The sequence below is a fragment of the Carettochelys insculpta genome, chromosome 2 (assembly GCF_033958435.1).
Source record: "Carettochelys insculpta isolate YL-2023 chromosome 2, ASM3395843v1, whole genome shotgun sequence".
Taxonomy (NCBI): Eukaryota; Metazoa; Chordata; order Testudines; family Carettochelyidae; genus Carettochelys; species Carettochelys insculpta.
The window spans coordinates 279,456,023-279,482,600 of NC_134138.1; the positions used below are offsets into that span (position 1 = coordinate 279,456,023).

A 26,578-nucleotide genomic window follows, 5' to 3' on the forward strand; every position below is an offset into this window, starting at 1 on the left:
AGAGAGGGGCATATGGTAGGGACCTGGAGGAAGTTGAGGAGCTGACAAGAGTTAAGAAGAGGGAACTGAGCAGAGTGCGGGCAGGGAGGCAGAGTGGAGCTGTGTGGTGCTCCGAAGGTGACGGCGATGGAAGTTTGTGTGACAACCTGTGGGTGTGATGCTTGTGGTTTCAGGTCCCTGTGAAGTTCGATGAGGTCTCGGGCTGCTTCTCCGGGCAGGAGTGGGGGGTTATGGAGCAACGGCAGGAGGAGCTTCACAAGAGCACAGTGCGGAGCAACTATGAGACCTTGATCTCGCTGGGTAAAGATGAGCTGATGATTCCTTTAGTGTCAGGCCAATGGTGGAAGGGCCACTGCTGCTCCCTGTATGGCTAAAGCTTCTCCTGCAGGGCCCATTTTGCTCTGCACTTCTTGGCCCGTCAGATTTGAGGAACACTCCCGGTGCCTGAGCCCAGACAAAGCCCCCAGTCCCACGTCAGACCTATCATTGAAATAAGCGTAGCCATCCGATCGCTGGCCGCCACTGGGGTTGCCCATTGATGGTGGAAGGGGGCGGGTTTAATCAAGGTAAAGAGTCTGTGCGTTTGCAGGTGAGATCTCAGTGAATTACTAATAAAAACTCCAATTCCTTAATATCCTTTCCCATGAACAGAGAGTGCTGCTCCCACGCCCGATGCTCAGTCCCAGACTGAAGCCAGGGAAGAGCCTCATGTCCAGGACCAGCAGGCATCTCCGAAAAGAGAAACCCTGATGGATCCCAGCACAGGTGAGGAGAAACTGACCGGAGAAACTTGGAAGCAGCATGAAAACGTCAAGGGCAGGAAACTTTCTGTACTCTAACAATTCTGAAGAGTTCTAGTGGCATGTTCCATCTATGGGGAGTTTTCGCCTTTCGTGGCTAGTGCTGCCTCCGTTCAAATGCTGCCCTCCACCTGAAATCCTCCCTAAAGGGCTCAGCCGCGGTGAGAGAAACCTAATGTCATTCTCCGTCCTGTGAACAGGATCTCCCATGTCGGTTCCCACAGAGAGCTCGTGGATTAAACAAGAGGAAACACCATGTGCTGAGAGTCAGGGGGGCGTGGAGGGGAGAGACTTCCCTACAGATCCCAGCAAGGGTGAGTTATGTGCACAGGAAGTGCTTTACCAGCCGAGGCACCCGAAAGAGAGATCACTCCTCCCCCCGCAGCCAACTAACCCCTTATGCCTCCCTTTTCCCTTAGGTCCACATGCCTGACTTCCAGCACTTCCTTGCTGAGCGAGGAATGCCCTAGCAAGAGAGATTAAAAAGCCTGGGACTTTTCAGCTTAGATAAGAGGAGACTAAGGGAAGATGTGATGGAGTTTCGTAAATCACAACTGGTGTAGAGAAAGTAAATAAGGAAAAGTTACTGACTTGTTCTCATGACACAAAAGCTAGGGGCCACCCAATGAAATTAACAGGCAGCAGTCTTAAAACAAGAGTGTTTCTTCACACAACACTCAGTCAATCTGGGGAGCTCCTGGCCCGAGGAGGTTGTGAAGACCAGGACTTTAACAAGTTCAAAGAAGAGCTGGGTAAATTCATGGGGGTTGGGTCCATCAGTGACTATGAACCAGGACAGGTGGGAATGGTGTCCCTGGTCTCTGTTTGTTGGAGCCTGGGAATGGGCGACAGGTGAGGGATCACTCGGTGGTTACCTGTTCTGTCCAATCCCTCTGGGGCATCCGGCATTGACCACTGTCAGCAGACAGGACACTGGTCTGACCCAGTGTGGCCATTGCCATGTTCTTAAGCAGTTGCTGTTGCCTCTCTGATTCCCTTTGTATTCCAGCAGATGAGGGGCGCTTCGAGGACGGTGCTGCCACCCCGGAACCTCCCCAGAGAGTGGCAGGAAGCGCAGAGGCGGATTTCCAGAGACCCGCTGAGGCAGCAAGCTACAGACATCTGTGCAGCTCACTCACCCAGCAGGGAAGCCCAGCCGGAAGCAGCCTGGGCCACCCCACTCCGTGCGGAGGAGCCTTCGGCGGCCTCGCACCAGCCGCCGGTCAGGATGCCCAGGCGGAAGAGGGGCTGTCTATATGCAGTGAATGTGGGGAAAGCTTTGTGTGTAAGCAGCTGTTTGCCGTGCACCAGGGCGTCCACGCAGCCCAGAGGGCTGGTGCTTCGCCGGCATGTGGACAAGGCCCCATTGAGAAATCCAGTCTCCTCCCTCCCCAGCGAGGCCAGGTCCTGGCAGGTGCAAAGCCCTCCAGGTGCCCTGAGGGCGAGAGGAGCGTTGGCCTCAAGCCCAGCCTCCTCGAGAGGCCGTACGCCTGCGCAAAGTGCAGGAAGAGCTTCCGGCTGAAAATCAGCCTCCTCGTCCACCAGCGGCTGCACGTGGGGAAGGGCGAGGGCGCGCCGCTCTGTCCCGACTGCGGGAAGACCTTCAGCCACCCCTCGCAGCTGGCCCGGCACCAGCGCACCCACACGGGCGAGCGGCCCTATCCCTGCAGTGCCTGCGAGAAGCGCTTCGCCGAGAAGTCCAAGCTCACCAACCACTTCCGCACGCACACCGGGGAGCGGCCCTACGCCTGCGCCCTGTGCGCCAAGTGCTTCGTCCGCAAGCACCACCTGCTGAAGCACCAGCGCGTGCACACTGGCGAGCGGCCCTTCCAGTGCCCCGCGTGCGAGAAGAGCTTCACCCAGAAGTACTACCTGGTGGAGCACCAGCGCGTGCACACGGGCGAGCGGCCCTTCCAGTGCCCCGCGTGCGAGAAGAGCTTCGCCGAGAGGTCCAAGCTCACCAGCCACTTCCGCACCCACACGGGGGAGCGGCCCTACCGCTGCGAGGCCTGCGGGAAGCGATTCTCCGAGAAGTCCCAGCTCACCAACCACTTCCGCACGCACACCGGGGAGCGGCCCTACGCCTGCGCCCTGTGCGACAAGCGCTTCGTCCGCAAGCACCACCTGCTGAAGCACCAGCGCGTGCACACGGGCGAGAGGCTCCACCGCTGCCCCCACTGCGACAAGGCCTTCCGCTACAAGCAGTCACTCAACTGCCACCTGAAAAGTCACCTGCAGAGCCACAGCGCCCTGGCCCCGGAGCAGCAAGCCCCAGTGGGGCCCCTGCGTGCGTGAGGCAGGAGCACCCAGGCTGCGGGGCGGTTTGCATGGGACGTACAAGGCGGCTGGGTTCCCGGTTCAGCCTGCTGGAGTGTTCAGTGTCGGCATAGCCATGCTAGTCCCCGGGCACGACAAGGGAGACCAGGTGGGTGAGGTCATCTCTGCGATTGGCCCAGCTTCCCTCGGTGAAAGGGGCAAACCTTTGAGCCCCCCAGAGCTCTTCTTTACATCAAGCTTGGAGAGCGCTTGTCTCTGTAACTGAGCGCGCTGGTCCTCACCTGCCTTGTCTTCCTCCAGGACTTAGACACCCAACTCTGGGGCGTCGAATCCCCTGAGGCTGCTTGGGTAATCACAGCCTAAAACGACCCACTTGGTTCCTTAAGCGTCCAGCTGGCAGCCAGTGCTGGATAACTTCGATAACTGCTGGCAGTTTTGTGCCCGCACCGTGCTACCTGGCTGTTCCATGGGACTTTTCAGCAGGAGAGCCCAATGTGCTTTCCAAATTCAAAATGACTGACTGACAGTCTAAATCACAGGAGCCCTGCCGGCGATGCCTTCCAGGAGCCCCATCTTCAGAAGCAGCTGTCTGACAGTTAGTTGAAATCAGACCCGTTTGATGGCCAGTAAGAGACTGAGGGGCCCCAAACCACTAATGACGGTTGAAGAATATAGGCCATGATGTCCAGCTGACCCTTGTTTAATGTATACAATAATAGACACGACCTTTCTTTCCGGGGGCTCTCGGGTGGGGTTGGCAGGTGCTCCCAGCTATTCAGCGGTTTGTGGGTATTTGGAAGGAGCACAGGTTCCACTTTCATTGTGTTCCGCTCTTGTTTTGCTGTCACATCAAGCCACGGGAGCGAAACTCTGGACTGAAAAGCCTGGTGGGGGTGAAACCCCATGATCAGAGTTCCTGCCCTCGGGGCCAGGGGCTGGAGCAGGGATCTCCTTTTTCCTGTCTGGAAGGGAAGGGTTATGCTGGGTGGAAGGAAACAGGTAGCCACACCATCTGAGCCGGATGCTGCAAGGTGCTGAGTGCTCACCAATCCTGTTGACTGCCGTAGGAGGTGATAGTGCTGCTCAGCACTGGGTAGCATTAAGCCCACGTGGTGGAGAGCTTAAAAGGAAGGGGGCAAGCGACAGCTGGAGGGAGTGAAGGGTATGTGGAAGGGGGCAGCCAGGGGGAGCCTCCTGAATGATCCAAGCCTTGGGGACACGGAGGACTTGCAGACACTCTTGTAACTGTCAGGTGAATGAACACGGTGCCTCTAACTAAACGCCTTTCCCTTGGTTCACACTCAGGCGCAAGGCTGTGGTTTTTCACGCGCCCCTTTCGGCTGAGCTTAGTGTTCCCGTGTGGCCCTCTATGTAACTTACTTATCGAGCGACATCAACCTGTCCCACCTCAGTTTTGTTCTGTGCTGTCTTCCCTTCCTGCCCCTTGCAGCAGCTGCTCTCTCGCCTCTTCCCAATACAAGCTGTCAGTTTCACAAGCGCTTTCCCAGAGCTTGTCAATTGAGAGTCACCGTTTTTGGGATCAAGCCTATTCATCAACACACCCGTCATTGTGAGGTCAGTCAATATGCCCACTTAACAGATGGGGAAACTAAGGCAGGGTGTGGGGAAGATGCCTGCTGGAGATGAAGGAAACACTAAATTAATCCCATGCTGGCTTTCTCCTCCCCCACCCCTGAAATTTGTGCTCTCCCTACATTCCAGTCCATGGGGCCCATATCATGAACTTCCCTAGGAACAGCAGAGGGCTAGTAGGGAGTCAGTCACAGCCCCCTTCTCTGGTGCTGGGCTGCTGCTGTCTAGCCCTGAAAAATGGGGGGCAGAGGATGGGACACCGCTTACCACCTTCTTTGTAGTGCTGGGGACCAGCAATTGGCCCCTGCCACCAGGTGTCAGCTTTGTGGGGGGGGGTGCAAGAGAATCTCAGTGGCTGGCACCAGAAGAGGGAGGTGACAGGAACCTTCCCCCTAGGCTGCCCTGGACATTGGTGCCTGCTCTCACTGGGGCTCGTTTGCTGGTAGAGGAGGAGAAGCCGCTTCCTCTCCTGTGCCAGGTAAGGAGGGAGGAGTGGTGTCCTTCATGTCTGTGAGCTCTGCCCTCCCCTGGGCAGGTGCTGTACTTCCAGAGCAGGGACAGGACTAGGCTCCCACAGCACATGGGGACCAGATCAGGCTGCTGCCCTGCAGGGACTGCCACCTGGCCTCTCCCTCCCTGCTGGCATCTGTTGCTGTTGAGCTGCTGCTACCAGTGGAGACGGGCAGGAGGCGTTGGAGTAAGAGCCAAGAGAGTGATGCCAGGGTCCCCAGAGTCCCCTCCCCCAGCCCCTGGGACCCCATCTGTGCTGCTCAGTGCCTGGCCTTGCTAAACATCCCACCGCACCAGTGCACCTGGGAGCCACCAGGCTGCTCTCCCCAGCTGCCACAGTGACCACCCCTGCTCAGCTGGTGCTCCTGTACCCCTCTGTCTACTGCCCCAGAGCCTCTCTGCCCAATACCCCTCTGCCCAGTGTCCCTGACACCCTGCTGCCCACTGCCCCTGGAGCCCCTGCCTTGTCTTCCAGTAACCCCCTGCTGCCCCAGGTACCCACTTGGTGTGCTTCATACCCTTCTGTCTGCTGCTCCAGAAAACCCCCCAGGCTGCTGTCCCCAGTCCCCCTGCTGCCCAGTACCTCTTCCTGCCAGCCAGCTCCCCACACTGCCCCCTAGTAACCTCAGCCCACCACCCCCAGGCTTCCTTCCCTGTATCCCTACCAGCCAGCCTCCCTGGCATCCCTCCGAGCTAGCTCCCTCCTGGTTGTCCCCCTCCACTGGCAGATGCCTGAGAATCACCCCTTGGGAACGCCTCACTCCTGCCAGGTAGCTGCTCCAGAAAGCCTGGATAAGAATGGCCATACTGGGTCAGACCAAAGGTCCATCCAGCCCACTATCCTGTCTGCCAACAGTGGCCAGTGCCAGGTGCCCCAGAGGAGGTGAACCGAAGACAATGATCAAGTGATTTGTCTCCTGCCATCTGTCTCCAGCCTTTGACTAAAGGCTACGGGCACCATACTTTACCCTTGGCTAATAGCCATTTATGGACCTAACCTCCAAAAATTTATCAAGCTCTATTTTAAACTCTGTTAGAGTGCTGGCCTTCACAGCCTCCTCCGGCAAGGAGTTCCACAGGCTGACTGTGCACTGTGTGAAGAAAAATTTTCTTTTATTAGTTTTGAACCTACTACCCATTAATTTCATTTGGTGTCCTCTGGTTCTTATATTATGGGAACAAGTAAATAACTTTTCAATATTCACTTTCTCCACACCATTCATGATTTTATATACCTCTATCATATCACCCCTCAATCTCCTCTTTTCTAAACTGAAAAGTCCCAGTCTCTCTAGCCTCTCCTCATATGGGACCCTTTCCAAACCCTTAGTCATTTTAGTTGCCCTTTTCTGAACTTTTTCTAATGCCAGTATATCTTTTTTGAGGTGAGGAGACCACATCTGCACGCAGTACTCAAGATGTGGGTGTACCATAGTTTTATATAGGGGAAGTAAGATATTCTTCATCTTATTCTCTATCCCTTTTTTAATAATTCCTAACATCCTATGTGCTTTACTGACTGCCGCTGCACACTGGGTGGATGTTTTCAGAGAACGATCCACTATAATTCCAAGATCCCTTTCCTGATCTGTTGTAGCTAAATTTGCCCCCATCACATTGTATGTATAATTGGGGTTATTTTTCTTACACACATTAAATTTCATTTGCCATTTTGCTGCCCAATCACTCAGTTTGCTGAGATCTTTTTGTAGTTCTTCAAAGTCTACTTTGGTTTTGACTATCCTGAACAGCTTGGTATCATCTGCAGACTTTGCCACCTCACTGCTTACCCCTTTCTCTAGATCATTGATGAACAAGTTGAACAGGATTGATCCCAGGACTGACCCTTGGGGAACACCACTAGTTACCGCCCTCCATTGTGAAAATTTACCATTTATTCCAACCCTTCGTTTCCTGTCTTTTAACCAGTTTCCAATCCATGAAAGGATCTTTCCTCCTATCCCACGACCACCTAATTTACGTAAGAGCCTTTGGTGAGGGACCTTGTCAAAGGCCTTCTGGAAATCTAAGTACATTATGTCCCCTGGATCCCCCCGTCTGCATGTTTGTTAACCCTTTCAAAGAACTCTAATAGATTAGTAAGACACAACTTCCCTCTACAGAAACCATGCTGACTTTTGCCCAACAAATCATGTTCTTCTACGTGTCTGACAATTTTATTCTTTACTATTGTTTCTACTAATTTGCCCGGTACTGATGTTAGACTTACCGGTCTGTAATTGGCAGGGTCTCCTCTTGAGCCCTTTTTAAATATTGGCGTTATATTAGCTGTCTTCCAGTCATTGGGTACCGAAGCTGATTTAAAGGATAGGTTACAAACCACCATTAATAGCTCTGCAATTTCACATTTGAGTTCTTTCAGAACCCTTGGGTGAATGCCATCTGGTCCTGGAGACTTGTTACTGTTTAGCTTATCAATTAGATCCAAAACCTCTTCTACTGACACTTCAATCTGGGACAGTTCCTCAGATTTGTCACCTACAAAGGACAGCTCAGATCTGGGAACCTCTGTAATATCCTCAGCCGTGAAGACTGAGGCAAAGAAATCGTTTAGTTTCTCTGCAATGGCATTATCTACCTTGATTGCTCCTTTTATATCTCTATCGTCCAGGGGTCCCACTGCTTTTTTAGCAGGCTTCCTGCTTCTAATGTACTTAGAAAACATTTTACTATTGTTTTTTGAATTTATGGCTAACCGTTCCTCAAAATCTTTTTTGGCTTTTCTTATTACATTTTTACACTTAATTTGGCAGTGTTTATCTTCCTTTCTATTTTCCCCACTAGGATTTGACTTCCACTTTTTAAAGGATGCCTTTTTATCTCTCACTGCCTCTTTTACATGGTTGTTAAGCCACGGTGGCTCTTTTTTGGGTCTCTTACTGTGTTTTTTAATTTGGGGTATACATTTAAGTTGGGCCTCTAATATGGTGTCCTTGAAAAGTTTCCATGCAGCCTGCAGGGATTTTACTTTAGTTACTCTACCTTTTAATATCTGTTTAACTAACCTCCTCATTTTTGTATAATTCCCCTTTTTGAAATTAAATGCCAGAGTGTTGGACTGCTGCGGTGTTCTTCCCAACACAGGAATATTAAATGTTATTATATTATGGTCACTATTTCCAAGCGGTCATGTAATAGTTACTTCTTGGACCAGATCCTGCGTTCCAGTCAGTACTAGATCGAGAATTGCCTCTCCCCTTGTGGGTTCCTGTACCAGCTGCTCCAAGAAGCAGTCATTTAAGGCATCGAGAAATTTTATCTCTGAATCCCGTCCTGAGGTGACATGTTCCCAGTCAATATGGGGATAACTGAAATCCCCTATTATTACTGAATTTTTTATTTTGATTTTGATGTCAAACCATGCAGCACTCCATCTACCCCAAATACCTCCCCCCTCCCAGCTGTCCCTCATTTCCAACTGCCCCAGATGCTCTTAACCTTGACTTCCCACTGGTACCCCTGGGCTCCCTATCCCTCAGCCATCAACTGCCCCCCCTTGCCCACCTGCGGAGGTGTGTTCCGTGTGCACTTGTGCAATGGCTCAGAAGAAATTCAAATGCACCCAGCTGCTAAGCAGACCACCCAGAGCTAGGCTTATGGTTCTAGTGGTGGTGCACATTTTCACATGCCTCAGTGCACATAGAAAAAATTATTCCACACACACATGAGAAGAAATCCAGACATGGATGGAAAAGATCAGAGGGAACATTGCCCTGGAGGCCCCCACACACACACCAGCCCCCGGCCCACTGTCTACTCAGCTGCTTCCTGCTTTTCCCCCGCCGAGAAATAGGCTTGGCCAGGCTCCTTCACCGCAGCCCTGACTGCTCTGCCAAGTGCCACGCACCAAGCGAGGCGCATTTGACCCCGAAGCCAGCCTGCTTCCACTTGGGTGGAAGGAGAATCCCCGGCAGCTGGTCGCCGTACAGGGTCAGTGACACACAGCTGGGCAGACAGAGGCACGGCGATGGTTGGGGTGGGTGGGAGCGCGCGCCCCCTGGAGGTTCTGTTTTGCTGTGCGCACGCGCCGGAGGCTGGGCGAGGGGACCGCTCGCGGCGCGCGCACCCCTCCTGTTCTTGTCCCCCCGCCCCACCTACCCCGCGCGCTCTGCGCCGCGAACCCCTCCGGCCGCTAGGGGCCGCTGCTGCGCTCGGGCGCCTGGCGCGGAGCCGAGCCTGACTCCCAGCATGCATTGCGCCCCCCAGCATGGCCGCTGCGCCCAGCCCCTATTGAGGAGGCGCGGGGACTGCCCGGCCCGTAGCCGTCGCCGAGCTCAGCCCCTCGCCTCGCCCCGCCCGCCCGCCGGCCTCCCGCGAGACCCCCGCCCTCCCGCCGCCGCCATGGCTGAGTGGGCGCCCGAGCAGGTAGGGGGGCGCCGGGGCGGGCGCGGGGGGTTGGCTCGCGGGCCGGGCCGGGCCGGGCCGGGCCCCTTTGGTGCTGGCGCGGGCGGGGGCTGGGCTGCTTCGTGCGCCGCGGGAGCCAGTCCCCTCCCCCTCCCCGCGTCCTTGGGTTTCCATGGCAGCAAACCGGGATGCTCCCGCCGCCGCGCGGCCCCCGCGGGGTTGTGGGGCCTGAACTCCTCGCGGGCCCGCCGCGCTGCTGAGCCCTTCCCAGCTCGGGGACCTGCGGCGCCCGGAGCCCGTACACGTCACACGGCAGGGAAGAGGAAATCGGGAGGCCGGGGCTTTCCCAGTGATTTGCTTTGTGCTTTTCACAATCCTTTGCGTGCGCTCAGTGTCACCCTTTTCTCGGGGGCGGGGGGGCTGTTTCCACTGTTTTGGGAGCGGGGGTAGAGGGAGTGTTCCCTGAGCCAGAGCTGAGAGGGTGGAAAAATCGAAAACAGGCGTTGGTGTGGTTTCCAGAGCCAGAGCCAGGAACTGATTTTACCTTTAATGCCTCTTCCATTAGACTTCAGTTTTAACGGGGGACTGGACTTGATGACCTCTGGAGGTCCTTTCCACTTCTAGTAGCGTGTGGTTCTCTTGTTGCATCTTTAATGTGACCCTGTAATAATAAAAACTCAGACTCAGGAAACTCCCAGCCAGCTGTAGCAGCTGGTTCTTTTGTTGTTTTTCTTTGTGGCTGACTTTGCCACTTTGGAATGTAACTACCTTTCCTGTATCTGTTATTGCAAACAGGCTCTTGACTGGGACATGGAGTCCCAGGATCTGTCACTTGAACAGCCCCTCGCTGTCCCTGAACCAACTTCTTTGGAAGAAACAAATCTTCAGGCAGCAGAGATTTCCCTTACTGTGGTGGCTGAGATCCAAGCTGTGGACAGGAAGGTTGAGGTTCAGGCAGCACAACTGATGAATTTAGAGGGGAGAATGAGGATGGCAGAAACAAAACTAGTGGGTTGTGAGAAGACAGCAGTGGAGTTTGGGAACCAGTTGGAGAGTAAGTGGACTGCACTGGGAACTCTGATCCAGGAGTATGGGCATCTGCAGAGGAGGCTGGAGAACATGGAGAATCTGCTGAAGAACAGGAACTTCTGGATCCTTAGACTGCCCCCTGGGGCTAACGGAGAAGTCCCCAAGGTAACAATGTCTCAGCGAGTGTTTAGGGGATGTAACATCCAACACTACACCAGGTAGCTTGGAATGGGTAAAAGGGCATGGACCACATGAGGCTTCTCTGTTCATGGAATGGCACAGGATGGCTAATCACTGAGAGGAAATCAACAGTTTCATTTTTTTTTCTGTGTCCATCTGACTCATGCATTTGGTGGTATGGGGAGTTTTAATGTAAATGTAACTGTCTGACAAAGTCATACCTATATTTAATGGATGCTTTCAGTGTAGGGTATGACACCCCTAGAGAAACCAACTGAGTCAGTTGGAACAGGACTTTGCAACTAAAGCATCTTTTTTTGAGTACTGATTGTCTGAAGTGCTCAAGGCAGCTTCATATAATAATCTTGGCAGTCACTCAATAATGATTAGAAGTCTTCGTGTCATCCTCCTGTTTGCGAGTCCAAGGCATACCGCCTTGAACACACACAATTTTGGAAGCTAAGCGAGGGCGGGCCTAGTTAGTACTTGGATGGGAGACCTCCTGGGAATACTGGGTGCTGTAGGCATAGTATTATTTCCATGGTGTCTGGTGTATGCATGGCACTTAACAATGCATACATAAAACAGGCTGCTGCTCTGGGAGGCTTCCAGCTGAGGCAGTCAGATCCAGGTGGCTGGTCTTTCATTCCTACAGAGTCTCATGCCATCTGGGTGGGGTTCTGCATGAGTACCAGGGTCTGCTCATGTCCACCATGCAGGGTCAGGATCAACTGCAATAGATGCAGTAAAAGGTTGAAGCAGAGAACAGGCTTTCCAAAGGGTCTACAAGGGAAATCCTAGAGAAGGCTGCAAGTGTAGGGAGAGGCAAGGCCTCAAGAGGAGAAGTCCTGGTCTCAGTGAAGTCAGTGACAGTTTCATCATAGGCTTCAGTGGGGCCTGGATTTCAGCTGTGTACAGCTGGAGAGATCCGAGCCCACTCTTGTGGAGGGGAGTGGAATTTGCTGAGTGTATCACCCTTGTAATTGCAGGTCCCGGTGACTTTCAACAACGCCTCGTTTAACTTCTCTGAACAGGAGTGGAAGAGCTTGGATGAATGGCAGAAGGAACTTTACAGACATATCATGAAGGGCAACTATGAGGCTGTGGTCTCACTGGGTAAAGACTGGCTAGAATTTTGTTCCTCTCTGAACCTGTGTGGTCTCTGAAGTGCCAGATATCCCTCAGGTTGGAGTTATTCCAGCTCCGTTGCATCCCGGTAGAACAGGGGCATTGGGTCATGGGATATGGAGACCGTAACCCAAAAGATGGGTCAGTGCAGCTTGGATAATTGACAGTCCCTATTGATCATAGTGTAGCTGTGGATGTGGGAGTTCATCACAAAAAAATCCCAACAGCTAGCACATGTTGCTCAGGGCTTGTCTACACTACAAAATTAGATCTACCACCAGTAAATTTAACACTGACAGACCCGGGCAATCCTTGGACCTCTGGAGCCAAGTGAATGAGCCAAAAGCCATCTAGCTGTTGGCTGAGGCTGCAGAATAGACTCATTCTCTCTGTAAGTGGTCTTAATGTCACTAGATGGGACGGTTCACCACACCAAGGGGGTGGGTGGGTTACATACATCTTCTAGCTGAGGAAGCATTTCTTGAGCTTCAGACACTTCCCAGCTTAAATCCCAGAGGAGCTCCATCTTGTAAGCAGTGTTCCCTGAAAGCAGAGCATTTGGGTAACCCCCCAGGAAAGATCTGGGTGCCATCCAGCTGATTAACAGAGTACCCACAGCAAGCAGCATATGTTTCTACTGGTCATGCACATCCACACGTGTCAGGGCACATTATAAAACGTATTCTACACATAGATGAAGAAGAATTAGAAGGAACATAGCTTGTTAATGCTGGCAGAGAATGTTTGTGGGTGGAATTGAACCTGGGACCTTTGGAATTCAACAGATGAGCCTCTACTGTGTGAGCTAAAACCCAGCTGGCTGTTAGCAAAGGCTGTCAAGCAGACTTCTTCCAATTTTCTCTGAAAGCGATCTTCGTGTCACTGGATAGGCTACTACACCACACCTATAAGGTGTATGGGTTACGTAAAGACGTTGGCCGTGTAGGTGCTTGCTGGTGGTGCATATCCTTATCAGGAAGGCTTGGACTGACTGAAGTGGGGCAGTGACAGCCTTGTGTGGCTCTTAACTAGCCCTCCTTGCCCAGGCCTGACAGCCCCAGCTGTGAGCCAGGCATTGGGCTCCATTTCACAGCAGTGAGCCTTCCAGCAATGAAACTGACAATATTGTCAATTTCACAGCTGCTATTATTTCACATTTCCTCTCTGGCTCCAGCTGTCAGCCCATTTGAAATCTGAGAGCAGGAGCCCCTGGCTCTGGGGCTGACAGCTGGAGATAAGACCAAATGTGAAATAATAGATGTGAAACTGACAAGAATGTCTATTTTGTTGCTGGACTCCCTGCTATGAAATGGAGCCCAGTGCTGAGCTCACAGCTCTGGCTGTCAGCCCCAGGGCAGGGACAGGGGCAGTGGGGTCTTAGCTTGGGCTAGTACTGACAGCTGAAACCCTACTTCTGCCTCCTAGCGAGGGATTGAGTGGGTGGAGGGGAGCCCAAACCCAGATGCCTCGCTGTGGGGATGAGGGGAGGAGAGCCGGAGCCCGGATGTTGACGGGGATCTCCTTCTACCCTGCAGTGCAATCTGAGTCCAGTTGCGTACATCCCTCTGAAGCAGCACTGTGGGAGCCGATTCTCAAAGGGGAAAATGAATACATAAAATGCGTGTTTGTTTTCCCCACTCACCTTCCTGGCATGCAGCAGGGCAGATGGATGCAGAAAAGACCATGCCATAGAAATATACTTATTCCTGTGGGTCGAGGGGCAGCAGACTTTTTACATTGGGCCTCACTTTTCATCCCTGCAGTTCCCAATGGAAATTTGGGTTATGTTCATATTTTTAAGAAAACACAAAGCCCACTACCCTTTTGGCACATGGAAGAAAATAAGTTTGTAGAATGTGAAAACTTTTAATTGGTACAGAAATGTGAACACACAGACATAAAAGCAGTAACATATTCCAACATTTTTAATGAGCTGGATGAGCCTGAGACCCAGCAGCCAGTCGTGCTATGCCCCCCTGATGAAATTTCACACACGCATCCTGAGGCAGCCCAGCCACCCCTTTGTGACTCCCTGAGCTAGGTGCTGTGGGCACATGCTGCTTTACAAAGGGAATTCTTCCTGTGTGGGAGAGGAGGGCCAGCAGCCTAAAACAAAGGAAGGACTCAAATAGTGAAATATAGTTAAAAACCAAACCAGGATAGGCTCTTTCTGGCAAGAGAGCATGGAGTGTTGGAGTACTGGGTGGGGGGTGGGGATGTCTCCAGCTGCCCCAGAGATGCTATTGCTGTGTGTATCCTTGTGTACTGCAGGAAGGTTTAATGGGAGACAAGGATTTCCTGCTTCTCCAGAAGGCAGTGGTCTGTCATCTCAAACAGCTGCTGCCGGTCACTAGGCCCTGACAGCCTAAGGATTGTTGCCAGTTCCATGTGTCCTCACCTCCCCACTGGTCCCCAGCTGATGGCAACGGAGTGAGGAGAGGGAAAGGGGTCTGGATTCGACACAACCACGAGGCAGGAAGGTGCCTCTTGGCTCATCATTTGTTGATTTCGTCCTGTGCCTGGCCTCCATTTTGTAAGGCCAGAAGTTTCCTTATTGTGTACTAGTCATTTTTGCCTGGATCGCCACCAAGAACATGTGGTTATTTTCTGTGGTGGGCAGGGATTCGGGTTTCTTACAAGGGTGGGGGAGATACTTTACCTGGAAGAATGGACTTTTCACTCTGTTTCTATGCTCTTCACAGGTAGCAAAGACCACTTGGGGTCATTTCAGCTCCCTGCTTTGGGCATGAAAACCAGCCAGTATAACCCAATGTGAACTGTCACCTAATGCTTCCATGCTTTCTCAAGCAGTGCTAACATTGGTGGGCAGTGTTAAAAGCATGGTCATTTGCAATCTAAACATTCATGGCCTGAGGACTTCCCCACAAGCTGGTAGGGGGATTCATGTGTTTCCCAGAGTTTTCCTAGGATGCATAAACAGGGAGACCTGGTGTTAGTTACCTCTATCTGATCCTGGTGCGACTACTGCTGAAAATCTGCAGTTCTGGTGCCCACAGTTCAAGGGAGATGTGGAGAAATAGGAGAGAGGTCAGAGAAGGTCCAGGAGAACAACTAAAGGACTAGAAATCCTGCCTTTGAGTGAGCATCTCAAAATGGTTAGTCTCTTTATCTTAGCAAAGGGAAGGTGGAGTGACTTGGTTATAATCTGTGAGGAGCTGTGGGGCAGGGGGTGTTCAGTAATGGGCTCATCATTGTAGCATACAGGGATCTAATATAAGCCAGTGGCTGGAACATGAAGCTAGACAAACTGAAATAGGAAATAAGGTGTAAATTTTAAATGAGGTGAACTAACTGTTGAAATAATTGACCCAGGACCATTGCTGAAAGATTTTCAGTGGGAGTTGGATGTTTCCTAACAGATCTGCTCTTGGGTTTATGTAGGGGCAGGGCTCTGCTCTGTCTGACATAGAGCGGTTAGACTGGATGATCACTGTGGTCCTTTCGGGCCTTGAGAGGAAACTTCTACATTGAGTGATTCTTTGAGTAATAATGTCCACAGGTGCGGCTCACTCTGCTTGGCTCAAGCACCATGAGTGTTCCCAGGAGCACCGGTCCATCCTCCAGGGCTTTGGATGTGTTGTTTTGGTCAGGGGGAATAGCCCACGGTCTGCAGACAGAGGACGTGGCACACAGGTTCCTCAAAGTTCAGTTAATGGTCTGTAACCTAGGGATATAGAACAGCATTATGCTACTGGTGGGAGCTGCCTGAACGGGAGGGAGATTAATGATGCAGGGTGTTCCCTTGCTGCCGGTGAGTGACCACTCTGGTACTGCACCAAGCTGCGGCTGGTTCGAGTGCCCCTTGTAATGAATGTGGTGAACTTGGTTACTCCTAGAAAGGAAATTTTCAGGTAAGTACAGATATATCTTCCTGCCGTGCTCCCTGTGCTGCAGGGTGCATCTCCTGTCTCTGCAGAGTGGTGTCTCAGGAGTGCTCCTGGGAAGGCTCATGGTGCTTGAGCCAGGCAGAGTAAACAACGGGCGTGTGACTGCTCAGAACTGTGGGTGTGAAAGCCTTTACTTTAGCCTCTGTTCCAAAACCCCTGGCAGTGAAAGGGGGCTGGCCTGTCATGACTTTCGGAATCTGTGTGTCTTCTGACCTGCGCTCCATCAGTATGAATAAAATTTTCGTGCCCTCAATATCTATTTCCGTATATAGATGCTGCCATTTCCAAACCTGACCTGCTGTCCCGGATTGAACGCGGAGAGACTCCCAGTGTGGGACATCCGGGTAACACTGAGGACAGACCACCCCCTGAAGAGCCCAGCCTGGGTGAGTGATGGATTAAAACTCCTCAGAAGGAGTCTGAGAGTGCTGCTGAAAGCTGGGACTTGTGTATCTCTGTACGTGTCTCTCTGCTGAGGAGTTGTCAAAGTTTTTCTTATCCTTGTGCCTTTTTGCCTTTCCTAGATAGCTCTGGCTGTAATCTGGTATTTACCTCTGTCCTGAAATCTTGTCTGAAGCACCCAGTGGATGTTAGTAAATTAATGTGTAATCCTCTCTCCCATGGACAGGATCTCCCAGTTCCACTCCCAGCGAGAGCTTGTGGATTAAACAGGAGGAACCGCCTGTCACGAATCAGGGAGTGTCTGACGTGGGAGGGATCTCTATGGACCCTGACACATGTGAGTTTTATATGCAGTGTTGTAGTGCTCTGTGTAGTCAGAGGTGGAACAAAGAGGGTGCTGTGTAGATCTAGGCTGAGAGCCTATACCCAGACAAAGGGAGAGAGTGGCTGGTTACCGTGAGCGAGGAGAGCAGTAACAGGGGCCACAGACTCTGGGGCATTGGATGGATGACAGCCTCCATGGGAGAGAGGAAGGGAAGCGAGTAGTAACGTAGTAAGAAAAGCCAAAAAAGATTTTGAGGAACAGCTAGCCAAAAATTTAAAAAATGATAATAAAATGTTTTTTAAATACATTAGAAGCAGGAAGCCCGCTAAAGAAGCAGTGGGGCCCTTGGACGATAAAGATATAAAAGGAGCGATCAAGGAAGACAGTGCCATTGCGGAGCGATTAAATGATTTCTTTGCTTCAGTCTTCACGGCTGAGGATGTTACAGAGGTTCCTAAATCTGAGCCAGCCTTTTTAGGTGACAAATCTGAGGAACTCTCCCAGATTGAAGTGACATTAGAGGAGGTTTTGGAGTTAATTGATAAGCTGAATAGTACCAAGTCTCCAGGACCAGACGGTATTCACCCAAGGGTTCTGAAAGAACTCAAATGTGAAATTGCGGAGTTAACAACAGTGGTTTGTAACCTATCCTTTAAATCCGCTTTGGTACCCAGTGACTGGAAGACGGCTAATATAACGCCAATATTTAAAAAAGGCTCCAGAGGAGACCCTGGCAATTATAGACCGATAAGTCTAACATCAGTACCAGGCAAATTAGTAGAAACAATAGTGAAGAATAAAATTGCAAGGCACGTAGAAGAGCACGAATTGTTGGGCAAAAGTCAGCATGGTTTCTGCAGAGGGAAGTCGTGTCTAACTAATCTATTAGAATTCTTTGAAGGGGTTAATAAACATGCGGACAAGGGGCACCCAGTGGACATAATATACCTAGATTTCCAGAAAGCCTTTGACACGGTCCCACACTAAAGGCTTTTATGTAAATTAGGCGGTCATGGGATAGGAGGAAAGATCCTTTCATGGATCGGGAATTGGTTAAAAGACAGAAAACAAAGGGTTGGAATAAATGGTAAATTTTCACAATGGAGGGGGGTAACTAGTGGTGTTCCCCAGGAGTCAGTCCTGGGACCGATCCTGTTCAACTTGTTCATCAATGATCTAGAAAATGAGATAAGCAGTGAGGTGGCAAAGTTTGCAGATGACACCAAGTTGTTCAGGACAGTCAAAACCAAAAGGGATTGTGAAGAACTACAAAAAGATCTCAGCAAACTGAGTGATTGGACAGCAAAATGGCAAATGAAATTTAATGTGGGTACGTGTAAGGTAATGCACATTGGAAAAAATAACCCAAATTACACGTACAACATGATGGGGTCAAATTTAGCTACAACAGATCAGGAAAGGGATCTTGGAGTTATAGTGGATAGTTCTCTGAAGACATCCACGCAGTGTGCAATGGCAGTTAGTAAAGCAAATAGGATGTTAGGAATTATTAAAAAAGGGATAGATAATAAGACAAAAGATATCATACTTCCCCTATATAAAACTATGGTACGCCCACATCTTGAGTACTGTGTGCAGATGTGGTCTCCTCACCTCCAAAAAGATATATTGGCATTAGAAAAGGTACAGAAAAGGGCGACTAAGATGATTAGGGGTTTGGAACGGGTCCCATATGGGGAGAGGCTAGAGAGACTGGGACTTTTCAGTCTGGAAAAGAGGCGATTGAGGGGTGATATGATAGAGGTATATAAAATCATGAATGGTGTGGAGAAAGTGAACATAGAAAGTGAAAGTGAACATAGAAAAATTATTTACCTTTTCCCGTAATACAAGAACTAGGGGATACCAGATGAAATTGATGGGTAGTAGGTTCAAAATTAATAAAAGGAAATTTTTCTTCACACAGCGCACAGTCAACCTGTGGAACTCCTTGCCGGAGGAGGCTGTGAAGGCCAGGACTCTATTAGGCTTTAAAATAGAGCTCGATAAATTTTTGCAGGTTGGGTCCATAAATGGCTATTAGCCAGGGGTAAAGTATGGTGCCCTAGCCTTCACTATAAGGGCAGGAGATGGATGGCAGGAGATAAATCACTTGATCATTGTCTTCTGTTCTCCTTCTCTGGGGCACCTGGCATTGGCCACTGTCAGCAGACGGGATACTGGGCTGGATGGACCTTTGGTCTGACCCAGTATGGCCGTTCTTATGTGACAAATTTCATGTGGCTGGTTGTCAGCAGACGGAGTTGTAGGGAGCCGTAAGGTCAGTGTGTTAGGTAAGAAAGAGTCCCCTGGGGCAGCTGGAGAAACCTAGGAAACAGAGAAGGAACACAGGAGGGTGTGGGAGTGATGCTGGGAACACAAGGCTTTCTTGGTTTCAAGCCTGTCTGATCCCTGAAAAGTGGGGAATAGAGTGAGAGAGTAGAAATCATTGCAGGGGAAAGGATCACAGAATCCTAGGGCTGGAAGGGACCTTAGGAGGTCGTCTAGTCCAGCCCCCTGCTTCAAGCAGGATCAACCCGCACTAAATCATCCCAGCCTGGACCTTGTCAAGCCGGGACTTAAAAACCTCGAGGGATGGAGAATCCGCAACCTCTCTTGGCAACGCATTCCAGTGCTTCTTCACCAGGAGGGTGGTGTAGTTTTTCCTAATATCTAACCTACACCTCTCCATCTTTAACTTCAGACCATTATTCTTGTTCTGCCATCTGACACTATTGAGAACAGTTTCTCACCCTCCTCTTTAGAGCTCCCCTTAAGGAAGTTGAAGGCTGCTATTAAATCACCCCTAAGTCTTCTCTTCTGTAAACTAAACAAGCCTAAATCCCTCAGCCTATCCTCATAGGTCTTATGCTCCAGCCCCTTAATCATTTTGTTGCCCTTCGCTGAACCTGCTCCAGCAAATCCACATCCTTTTTATACTGGGGGGCCCAAAACTGGACACAATATTCGAGATGTGGCTTCACCAGTGCCGAATAGAGGGGAACAACCACTTCTCTAGATCTGCTTGAAATGCTCCTCCCAATGCACCCTACTATGCCGTTAACCTTCTTGGCTACAAGGGCACACTGTTTACTCATATCCAGCCTTTCATCTACTATAACCCCTAGAAGAGGGATAACCTGGAAGAGACCGAGTGTGAGTATGTGTGAAAGAGAGGGGAATCCAGCCTAGGGAAACGAGCACATAAAAATAGTTTTTACAGGTATCTAGAAGTGAACAGCACTGCCTGTGTCACACCTGGGTTCTGCTGATGGGATCCCCTGGAACCACCTTTGCTGTGGTTTTCTGCAAATCCCATTTAAAGGGATGTTGGACATGTAACAGGACATACAACTGATGTTACGAGTGCATTAGGGTTGCAAGTGAAGCACTGATGGGTTAAGAAAAGGTAAGATTAAGGTTGCTTATGTAATGCTCAGCTACTCTGGAGATGGCACATACCCAGTCTACACACAAGCTGCGAGGGTCTGGAGTGGGCGTAGTACAGGCACGTTCCTTGAATAATTTATAAGAGAGGCTGCGAGGTGTCTCTAGTGAATATGTGCATATTTAGATTTTTCAGAGGGTTGGCCAGGTCTGGGTGGATTTTCACAGGAACATCACAAAGCATGTCCCTGGCTCAAAGAGCCCTGCCAAATTTCTGGGCCCTGCCCCAAAGCCTGGGAGCGCCAGAGCGTCTGGAAAAAAAAAGGTTGCTAGGATTTTAACACTGAAAAAACAAATATTTACCCCTAGCCTGGTTCTCATAAACGGCTGAAATGTTGTAGCTGAAATTAAACCTACACACCCCATTCAGCCTGAGGCAGATACGCTGCCTGGAAAATTTCAGTTTGACCCATTAATATTTGGCAAAGTTATAAGCATCAGAAAACAGGGTGTTATAATGGAAATTGTTGGGCAGCCTTACTAGCAGGTGATGCTACCAGCCCTGCTCCACCTGTGACTGGCTTTAAAATCAAAGCTCAGATTCTGCAGAAATTAGTCACGTCTTCACACCTCTGCTAATAGTGATGAATCTGTCATATTCTGCCTGTTTCCTTCCGGTGTCTTTGGTAACTGCCAGAAACAGAAGTGGAGCAGGACCCTTTTGTGCTAAGGGCTGTACAAGCAGAGAATAAAGAGGGTCCTTGATCACAAAATATCTTTCCCATATTCCCCAAAGTCTGTACTGCTTCATCTCCTGAGAAACCCATGCTCTCTTCATGTTGTCATCTGGACGTGCTTCCTTGGTTTAGAGCTAGGTTTCAATTGTGAATTACAACTGTATTGGTTGATGTGCATGCTGCTGAGATCTGTAGGCCCCAGCTGGGGTCACTGCCCTCTTGTGACAGGCACTGGACGCACTACACAGGACAACCTGTGCCCCACACTGTTTACAGTGTACAGAGTGAGGTTGCTGTTAAGCCACTGGCTGAAGTGACTGTCTCCATTCTTCTGTTCTGGCAGATGAGCAGCAGTGTGGAGAGGAAGGTTCTGCAAACCTAGATCTTCCCAGCCTGCTACCAGGAGACTGGGAAGAGCTTTTCACCAGTCCTGAGGAGGATGTGACCAGGGAAAGCCAGGCCAGCTCAGCGGCACCCCAGAGAAACCCCCCCGGGAGCGGGCTGCGGCGATCAGCTCGCCGGGGAAGAGATGCTGTGAAAAACGTCTCTGAGGAAGCCCACGCAGCGGAGGGGCCATACATTTGCTGTGAGTGTGGGGAAAGCTTCATAGACAAGCAGCTTTTTGCCACCCATCAGCGAATCCATGCATCCGGGGGAGCCTGTACTTCTCTGGAGCATGGAGAAAACCTCAGGCAGAAACCCAAAATCACAACTCCACCGAGGCCCCCGGCCCCAGTCCGCTCCAAGCCTCCAAAGCGCCCGGAGCCAGAGAAAAGCTCCAATCTCAAATATGGCTTTGTGAAACACCAGGCAAACCACATGGTGGAGAGGCCATACACCTGCTCTCAGTGCAGGGAGAGCTTTAGCCTGGAGGTGAGTCTTATCTTACACCAGAAACTTCACACTGGGAAGGGCGATGGGCCCCTGACATGCACATACTGCGGCAAGGACTTCCGGGATCTCTCCAAAGCGATCCGCCACCAGCGCATCCACACGGGAGAGCGACCGTATCAGTGCACGGAATGTGGGAAGAGCTTCATCCGCAGGGATCATCTCCTGAAGCACTGGCGGGTCCACACTGGGGAGACACCCTACCAGTGTCCTGTCTGCGGGAAGAACTTCCGATACAAGGAGTCGCTGAACTGCCACCAGAAGATTCACACCCGGAGCCCCCGGCCCATGGAGGGCTCACAGCCGCTGGAGATAGGAACCCAGACTCCCCTCCTCAGTATCAAAACGGAAAATAAACAGTAGCTCCCTCCTCAGTGAGGACTGAGGGGCTGTTGCATTTAAAACAAAAGGCAGCATGTGAAATGCAGCATGACAGTGAGTGGATGGAAGTCACAGCCTGTCCTTGCAGCTGTGACGCAAACTTTGCTTTACCGAAGCTTAAATGGAATTCCTCTTAATAGTGGGGTGAAATGCACCCCATGCAGGGGGCCAGCATGAAGCCTATGCACCACTTAAACCCGGTGGGGGTTGCATGGAACTTAATAGGCCTTGTGGACATCACTCCTAGAGAGTAAATGAAGTATTCTCCAGTGTGCCGGCAGGGGTCAGCATTTAGCAGGTGTTTCCCTGCTATCCTGCTTCTGGTGCATATTTATAGGTGGGGGGGGGAATTTCCAAGGTCATTGTTTTCTGCTGGCTTTCATTACAATGCTGGAAGCATTTGGAGCAGAAGGGCAGCACCATACCTCGCCAGCAGCCCAGTCAGTCTAGTGGAAGAGAAGAACTTGGCTGGAGAGATGATGCTGGGGTGGGGAAAGGGACAATAAACAAAACAAACCAGGAGGGAGGAAGTGGATGCAGAAATGGTCCCTGGAATGGCAAGAGAGGGGGGATTGGAGCAGAGGGGACTGTGTGGGATGCAGATGGACATGGATGAAGGCTGTTGGGTGGGAGAGTAACCCAGGCAGAGGGTGTGACTGCAGAGACACTTTGTTCTCATCCCGGTACTGGGCGGGGGGGGGGGGGCGGCGGCGTGAGATTAGGTTCCAAGCAGGCTGTAGGTTCTATTTTGGACTTGGTGCAATGGAAAGGTGCCTGGGATCCATTCATATGAACTCTTCCCAATGGAGTTGGTTTTTACTGGTGACAAGGGTAAGTGAAACAAATGAGAGCAGTTTATGCTAAACCCTACAAGGGTTGTTTTAGTTAATGATATATCAGTACTAGGATATTATTATCTTATATAATAAACATGTGGCACTATATTTCACAGTTGATCTAAGCTATTTAAATGTATGAAATAACTGACCCAAGTTTTTCAGACTTTTGTAAATATCGGTTGACTTATGTAAGTGTTGTTAATGAGGTGGTTGTAACTAGATGTCTTTCTGTGTCATGTCAGCTGCTCGTTTGTGGTTGTGTTTTTGTAATACCTTTTGCAAACTCGGTCAATACAGTGTTTCCATTCTGAAGCCCTTGTTTGGTGACTCATGGAGCTCTGTGCCTCCTCCCTGATAGTCTCATCCTTTCCCTGCTGTACATGTTCTCCCATGGCTGAAGTGCCCTTGGCTGTACCTGTTAAGAATTGCAAGTTTTATTAGCACTTTCCTAGCATCCTAATTAGTTTGTCAGTTGCATGGTCTGCTCTGGTTCCCCCTTGTCCCCCAGGAGAACCATATTGTCACGGCCAACCTTTGAAAACAAATCATGAGTTTGCTTTCAGCAGGGAGAGGTGTCAAAAGTAATAAATGATGGAGGTTTGAGTGTGTTCTTCAAGCTCTTCTCTGCCCCCCCGCCCCCGCTCTGAAACCCGCCCTTGGGTTATAAGTGGAAGTGGTGGTTGGGGGCTCTGCTCTGGTGGGGAAAACACCAGCGGGGCTGAGAGGCCAGCGCCAAGCTCGGGGCTGCTGCTCCCCGGCGGGTAAGGGGGGATCGCCCGCGGGGTCCCCCGGCGATGGTGCCCTGCGATCTCGGCCCGGCTGCGTGCAGCTCTCCGGGGCCCGTGCTGCACACCCGGCGCTGCGCTGAGCGGGGAGGTGGGGCCCTCGGCGCCGGAAGCTGCGCGGGGCACAGTCTGCAGCCGGGGGCAGCTGCAGGAGCCAGCCCGGGCTCGCGGCGGCCGAGCTGGGCTCACGCTGGGACGGGCCCGGGCTCGCTGAGCGGCCGGCAGGGGCGCTGCGCCCGCCCCGCTCCCCGCCCGGCAGCCAGGCCGCGCCTCCCTCCTTCCCTCCCGGCCGCGCTCGCTGCTCCGCCCGCCGCAGCGGGGCCGGGACTCGGCGGGGATCCGGCTCCTGCCGTGTGCAGCGGCCCGGGCGCCGCGGTGAGGGGCGAGCGCAGCTGCGCCCGGGGGACAAAGGGCCATGGCCGAGCGGGCCGCTGCCCAGGTAAGCGCCCGGGGGGCGTCGCTCGCTGCCCCGGGAGCGGGGTGCGCAGCGGGACCCGGTGGGCTGGTCGGGGGGCTCGGGCCTGCGGCTGGCCGCGCTGCCGCCCTGGCAGGGCCTAGGCGGGGAGCCGGGCCGGAGCTGGTCTGCGCTGGGGCCGGGGCGCTCAGCGGCGGCTCTCCCGGCACCGGAACGAGGGAAGTTCCGCCCCCCCTCCCCCGCTCAGCCCTGGCGTGGGGGGGGTCACACCCTCCACAATACACCCCTGTGTCCGACTTGTACCCCCCCGGCTCAGCCCTGGCGTGTGGGGGGTCACACCCTCCACAATACACCCCTGTGTCCGACTTGTACCCCCCCGGCTCAGCCCTGGCGTGGGGGGGTCACACCCTCCACAATACACCCCCGTGTCCGACTTGTCCCCCAGCTCAGCCCTGGTGTGGCGGAGTCACACCCTCCACAATACACCCCTGTGTCCGACTTGTACCCCCCCGGCTCAGCCCTGGCGTGGGGGGGTCACACCCTCCACAATACACCCCCGTGTCCGACTTGTCCCCCAGCTCAGCCCTGGTGTGGGGGGGTCACACCCTCCACAATACACCCGTGTCCGACTTGTCCCCCAGCTCAGCCCTGGTGTGGGGGGGTCACACCCTCCACAATACACCCCCGTGTCCAACTTGTCCCCCAGCTCAGCCCTGGCGGGGGGGGGGGGGGTCACACCCTCCACAATACACCCCCGTGTCCGACTTGTCCCCCAGCTCAGCCCTGGCGTGGGGGGGTCACACCCTCCACAATACACCCCCGTGTCCGACTTGTCCCCCAGCTCAGCCCTGGCGTGGGGGGGGTCACACCCTCCACAATACACCCCCGTGTCCGACTTGTCCCCCAGCTCAGCCCTGGCGTGGCGGGGTCACACCCTCCACAATACACCCCCGTGTCCAACTTGTCGTCCCCCCCGGCTCAGCCCTGGCGTGGGGGGGTCACACCCTCCACAATACACCCCCGTGTCCGACTTGTCCCCCAGCTCAGCCCTGGTGTGGGGGGGTCACACCCTCCACAATACACCCCCGTGTCCGACTCGTCCCCCCTGGCTCAGCCCTGGTGTGGGGGGGTCACACCTTCCACAATACACCCGTGTCCGACTTGTCCCCCAGCTCAGCCCTGGTGTGGGGGGGTCACACCCTCCACAATACACCCCCGTGTCCGACTTGTCCCCCAGCTCAGCCCTGGCGGGGGGGGGGTCACACCCTCCACAATACACCCCCGTGTCCAACTTGTCCCCCAGCTCAGCCCTGGCGTGGGGGGGTCACACCCTCCACAATACACCCCCGTGTCCGACTTGTCCCCCAGCTCAGCCCTGGCGTGGGGGGGGTCACACCCTCCACAATACACCCCCGTGTCCGACTTGTCCCCCAGCTCAGCCCTGGCGTGGCGGGGTCACACCCTCCACAATACACCCCCGTGTCCAACTTGTCGTCCCCCCCGGCTCAGCCCTGGCGTGGGGGGGTCACACCCTCCACAATACACCCCCGTGTCCGACTTGTCCCCCAGCTCAGCCCTGGTGTGGGGGGGTCACACCCTCCACAATACACCCCCGTGTCCGACTCGTCCCCCCTGGCTCAGCCCTGGTGTGGGGGGGTCACACCCTCCACAATACACCCGTGTCCGACTTGTCCCCCAGCTCAGCCCTGGTGTGGGGGGGTCACACCCTCCACAATACACCCCCGTGTCCGACTTGTCCCCCAGCTCAGCCCTGGCGGGGGGGGGGTCACACCCTCCACAATACACCCCCGTGTCCGACTTGTCCCCCAGCTCAGCCCTGGCGTGGGGGGGTCACACCCTCCACAATACACCCCCGTGTCCGACTTGTCCCCCAGCTCAGCCCTGGCGTGGGGGGGGTCACACCCTCCACAATACACCCCCGTGTCCGACTTGTCCCCCAGCTCAGCCCTGGCGTGGCGGGGTCACACCCTCCACAATACACCCCCGTGTCCAACTTGTCGTCCCCCCCGGCTCAGCCCTGGCGTGGGGGGGTCACACCCTCCACAATACACCCCCGTGTCCGACTTGTCCCCCAGCTCAGCCCTGGTGTGGGGGGGTCACACCCTCCACAATACACCCCCGTGTCCGACTCGTCCCCCCTGGCTCAGCCCTGGTGTGGGGGGGGGGGTCACACCCTCCACAATACACCCCTGTGTCCGACTTGTCCCCCCGCTCAGCCCTGGTGTGGGGGGGTCACACCCTCCACAGTACACACACCTGTCAGACTCGTTCCCCCCGGCTTGGCCCTGGAGTGGGGAGGGTTACACCCTCTGCAATACCCCCCCATGTCTGACTTGTTTCCCTCCCAGCTTGGCCCTGGGGTGGGTGGGAGTCACATCCTCCACAATACACCCCCCGCCGTGGCCAACTTGTTCCCGCCCCTGCTCAACCCTGGAGTTGGGGGGGGTCACAATACACCCCCCGTGTCCGACTTGTTACCGCCTTCCCCCCAAGCTGGACAGCACCTCTGGAAGGGGGGTGGGTTTTGACCCACCTTCCCCCACCCCACTGCGCAAGAGGGAAGTGGGCCAGAGATTCTTCTTTGCTACTTGGGAGCATGTTGTTT

The 26,578-nt window shown here is 53.0% G+C and overlaps 2 protein-coding genes across 3 annotated transcripts in view; both read left to right on the forward strand.

The window, feature by feature from the left end:
• The window catches only part of LOC142008350 (uncharacterized), a 39,223-nt gene that overhangs the window by 2,337 nt on the left and 10,308 nt on the right, over positions 1–26,578 (forward strand). The window contains exons 3-7 of the mRNA XM_074985529.1: positions 174–300; positions 652–765; positions 1,001–1,114; positions 1,813–3,087; positions 5,117–5,148. Coding sequence (XP_074841630.1) covers positions 174–300; positions 652–765; positions 1,001–1,114; positions 1,813–3,087; positions 5,117–5,148 — 1,662 coding nt within the window. The remainder of the gene's footprint in view (positions 1–173; positions 301–651; positions 766–1,000; positions 1,115–1,812; positions 3,088–5,116; positions 5,149–26,578) is intronic.
• LOC142008210 (zinc finger protein 783-like) lies at positions 9,418–23,348 on the forward strand. 2 transcript variants are annotated; one of them, XM_074985338.1, is made up of 6 exons: positions 9,418–9,566; positions 10,341–10,739; positions 11,744–11,870; positions 16,063–16,176; positions 16,419–16,529; positions 20,985–23,348. In XM_074985338.1, the coding sequence occupies exons 1-6, from the start codon at positions 9,543–9,545 to the stop codon at positions 21,893–21,895; spliced, it is 1,686 nt and encodes a 561-aa protein (XP_074841439.1). In that variant the 5' UTR covers positions 9,418–9,542; the 3' UTR covers positions 21,896–23,348. The 2 variants fall into 2 exon arrangements, with proteins under 2 accessions (XP_074841439.1, XP_074841440.1); XM_074985339.1 differs by lacking the exon at positions 16,419–16,529.

Coding starts and splice junctions, on each gene's coding strand:
- LOC142008210 (XM_074985338.1), top strand. CDS start 9,543: ATGGCTGAGTGGGCGCCCGAGCAG. Junction 9,567..10,340: donor CTGAGTGGGCGCCCGAGCAG/GTAGGGGGGCGC, acceptor TATTGCAAACAG/GCTCTTGACTGGGACATGGA. Junction 16,177..16,418: donor CCCTGAAGAGCCCAGCCTGG/GTGAGTGATGGA, acceptor TCCCATGGACAG/GATCTCCCAGTTCCACTCCC.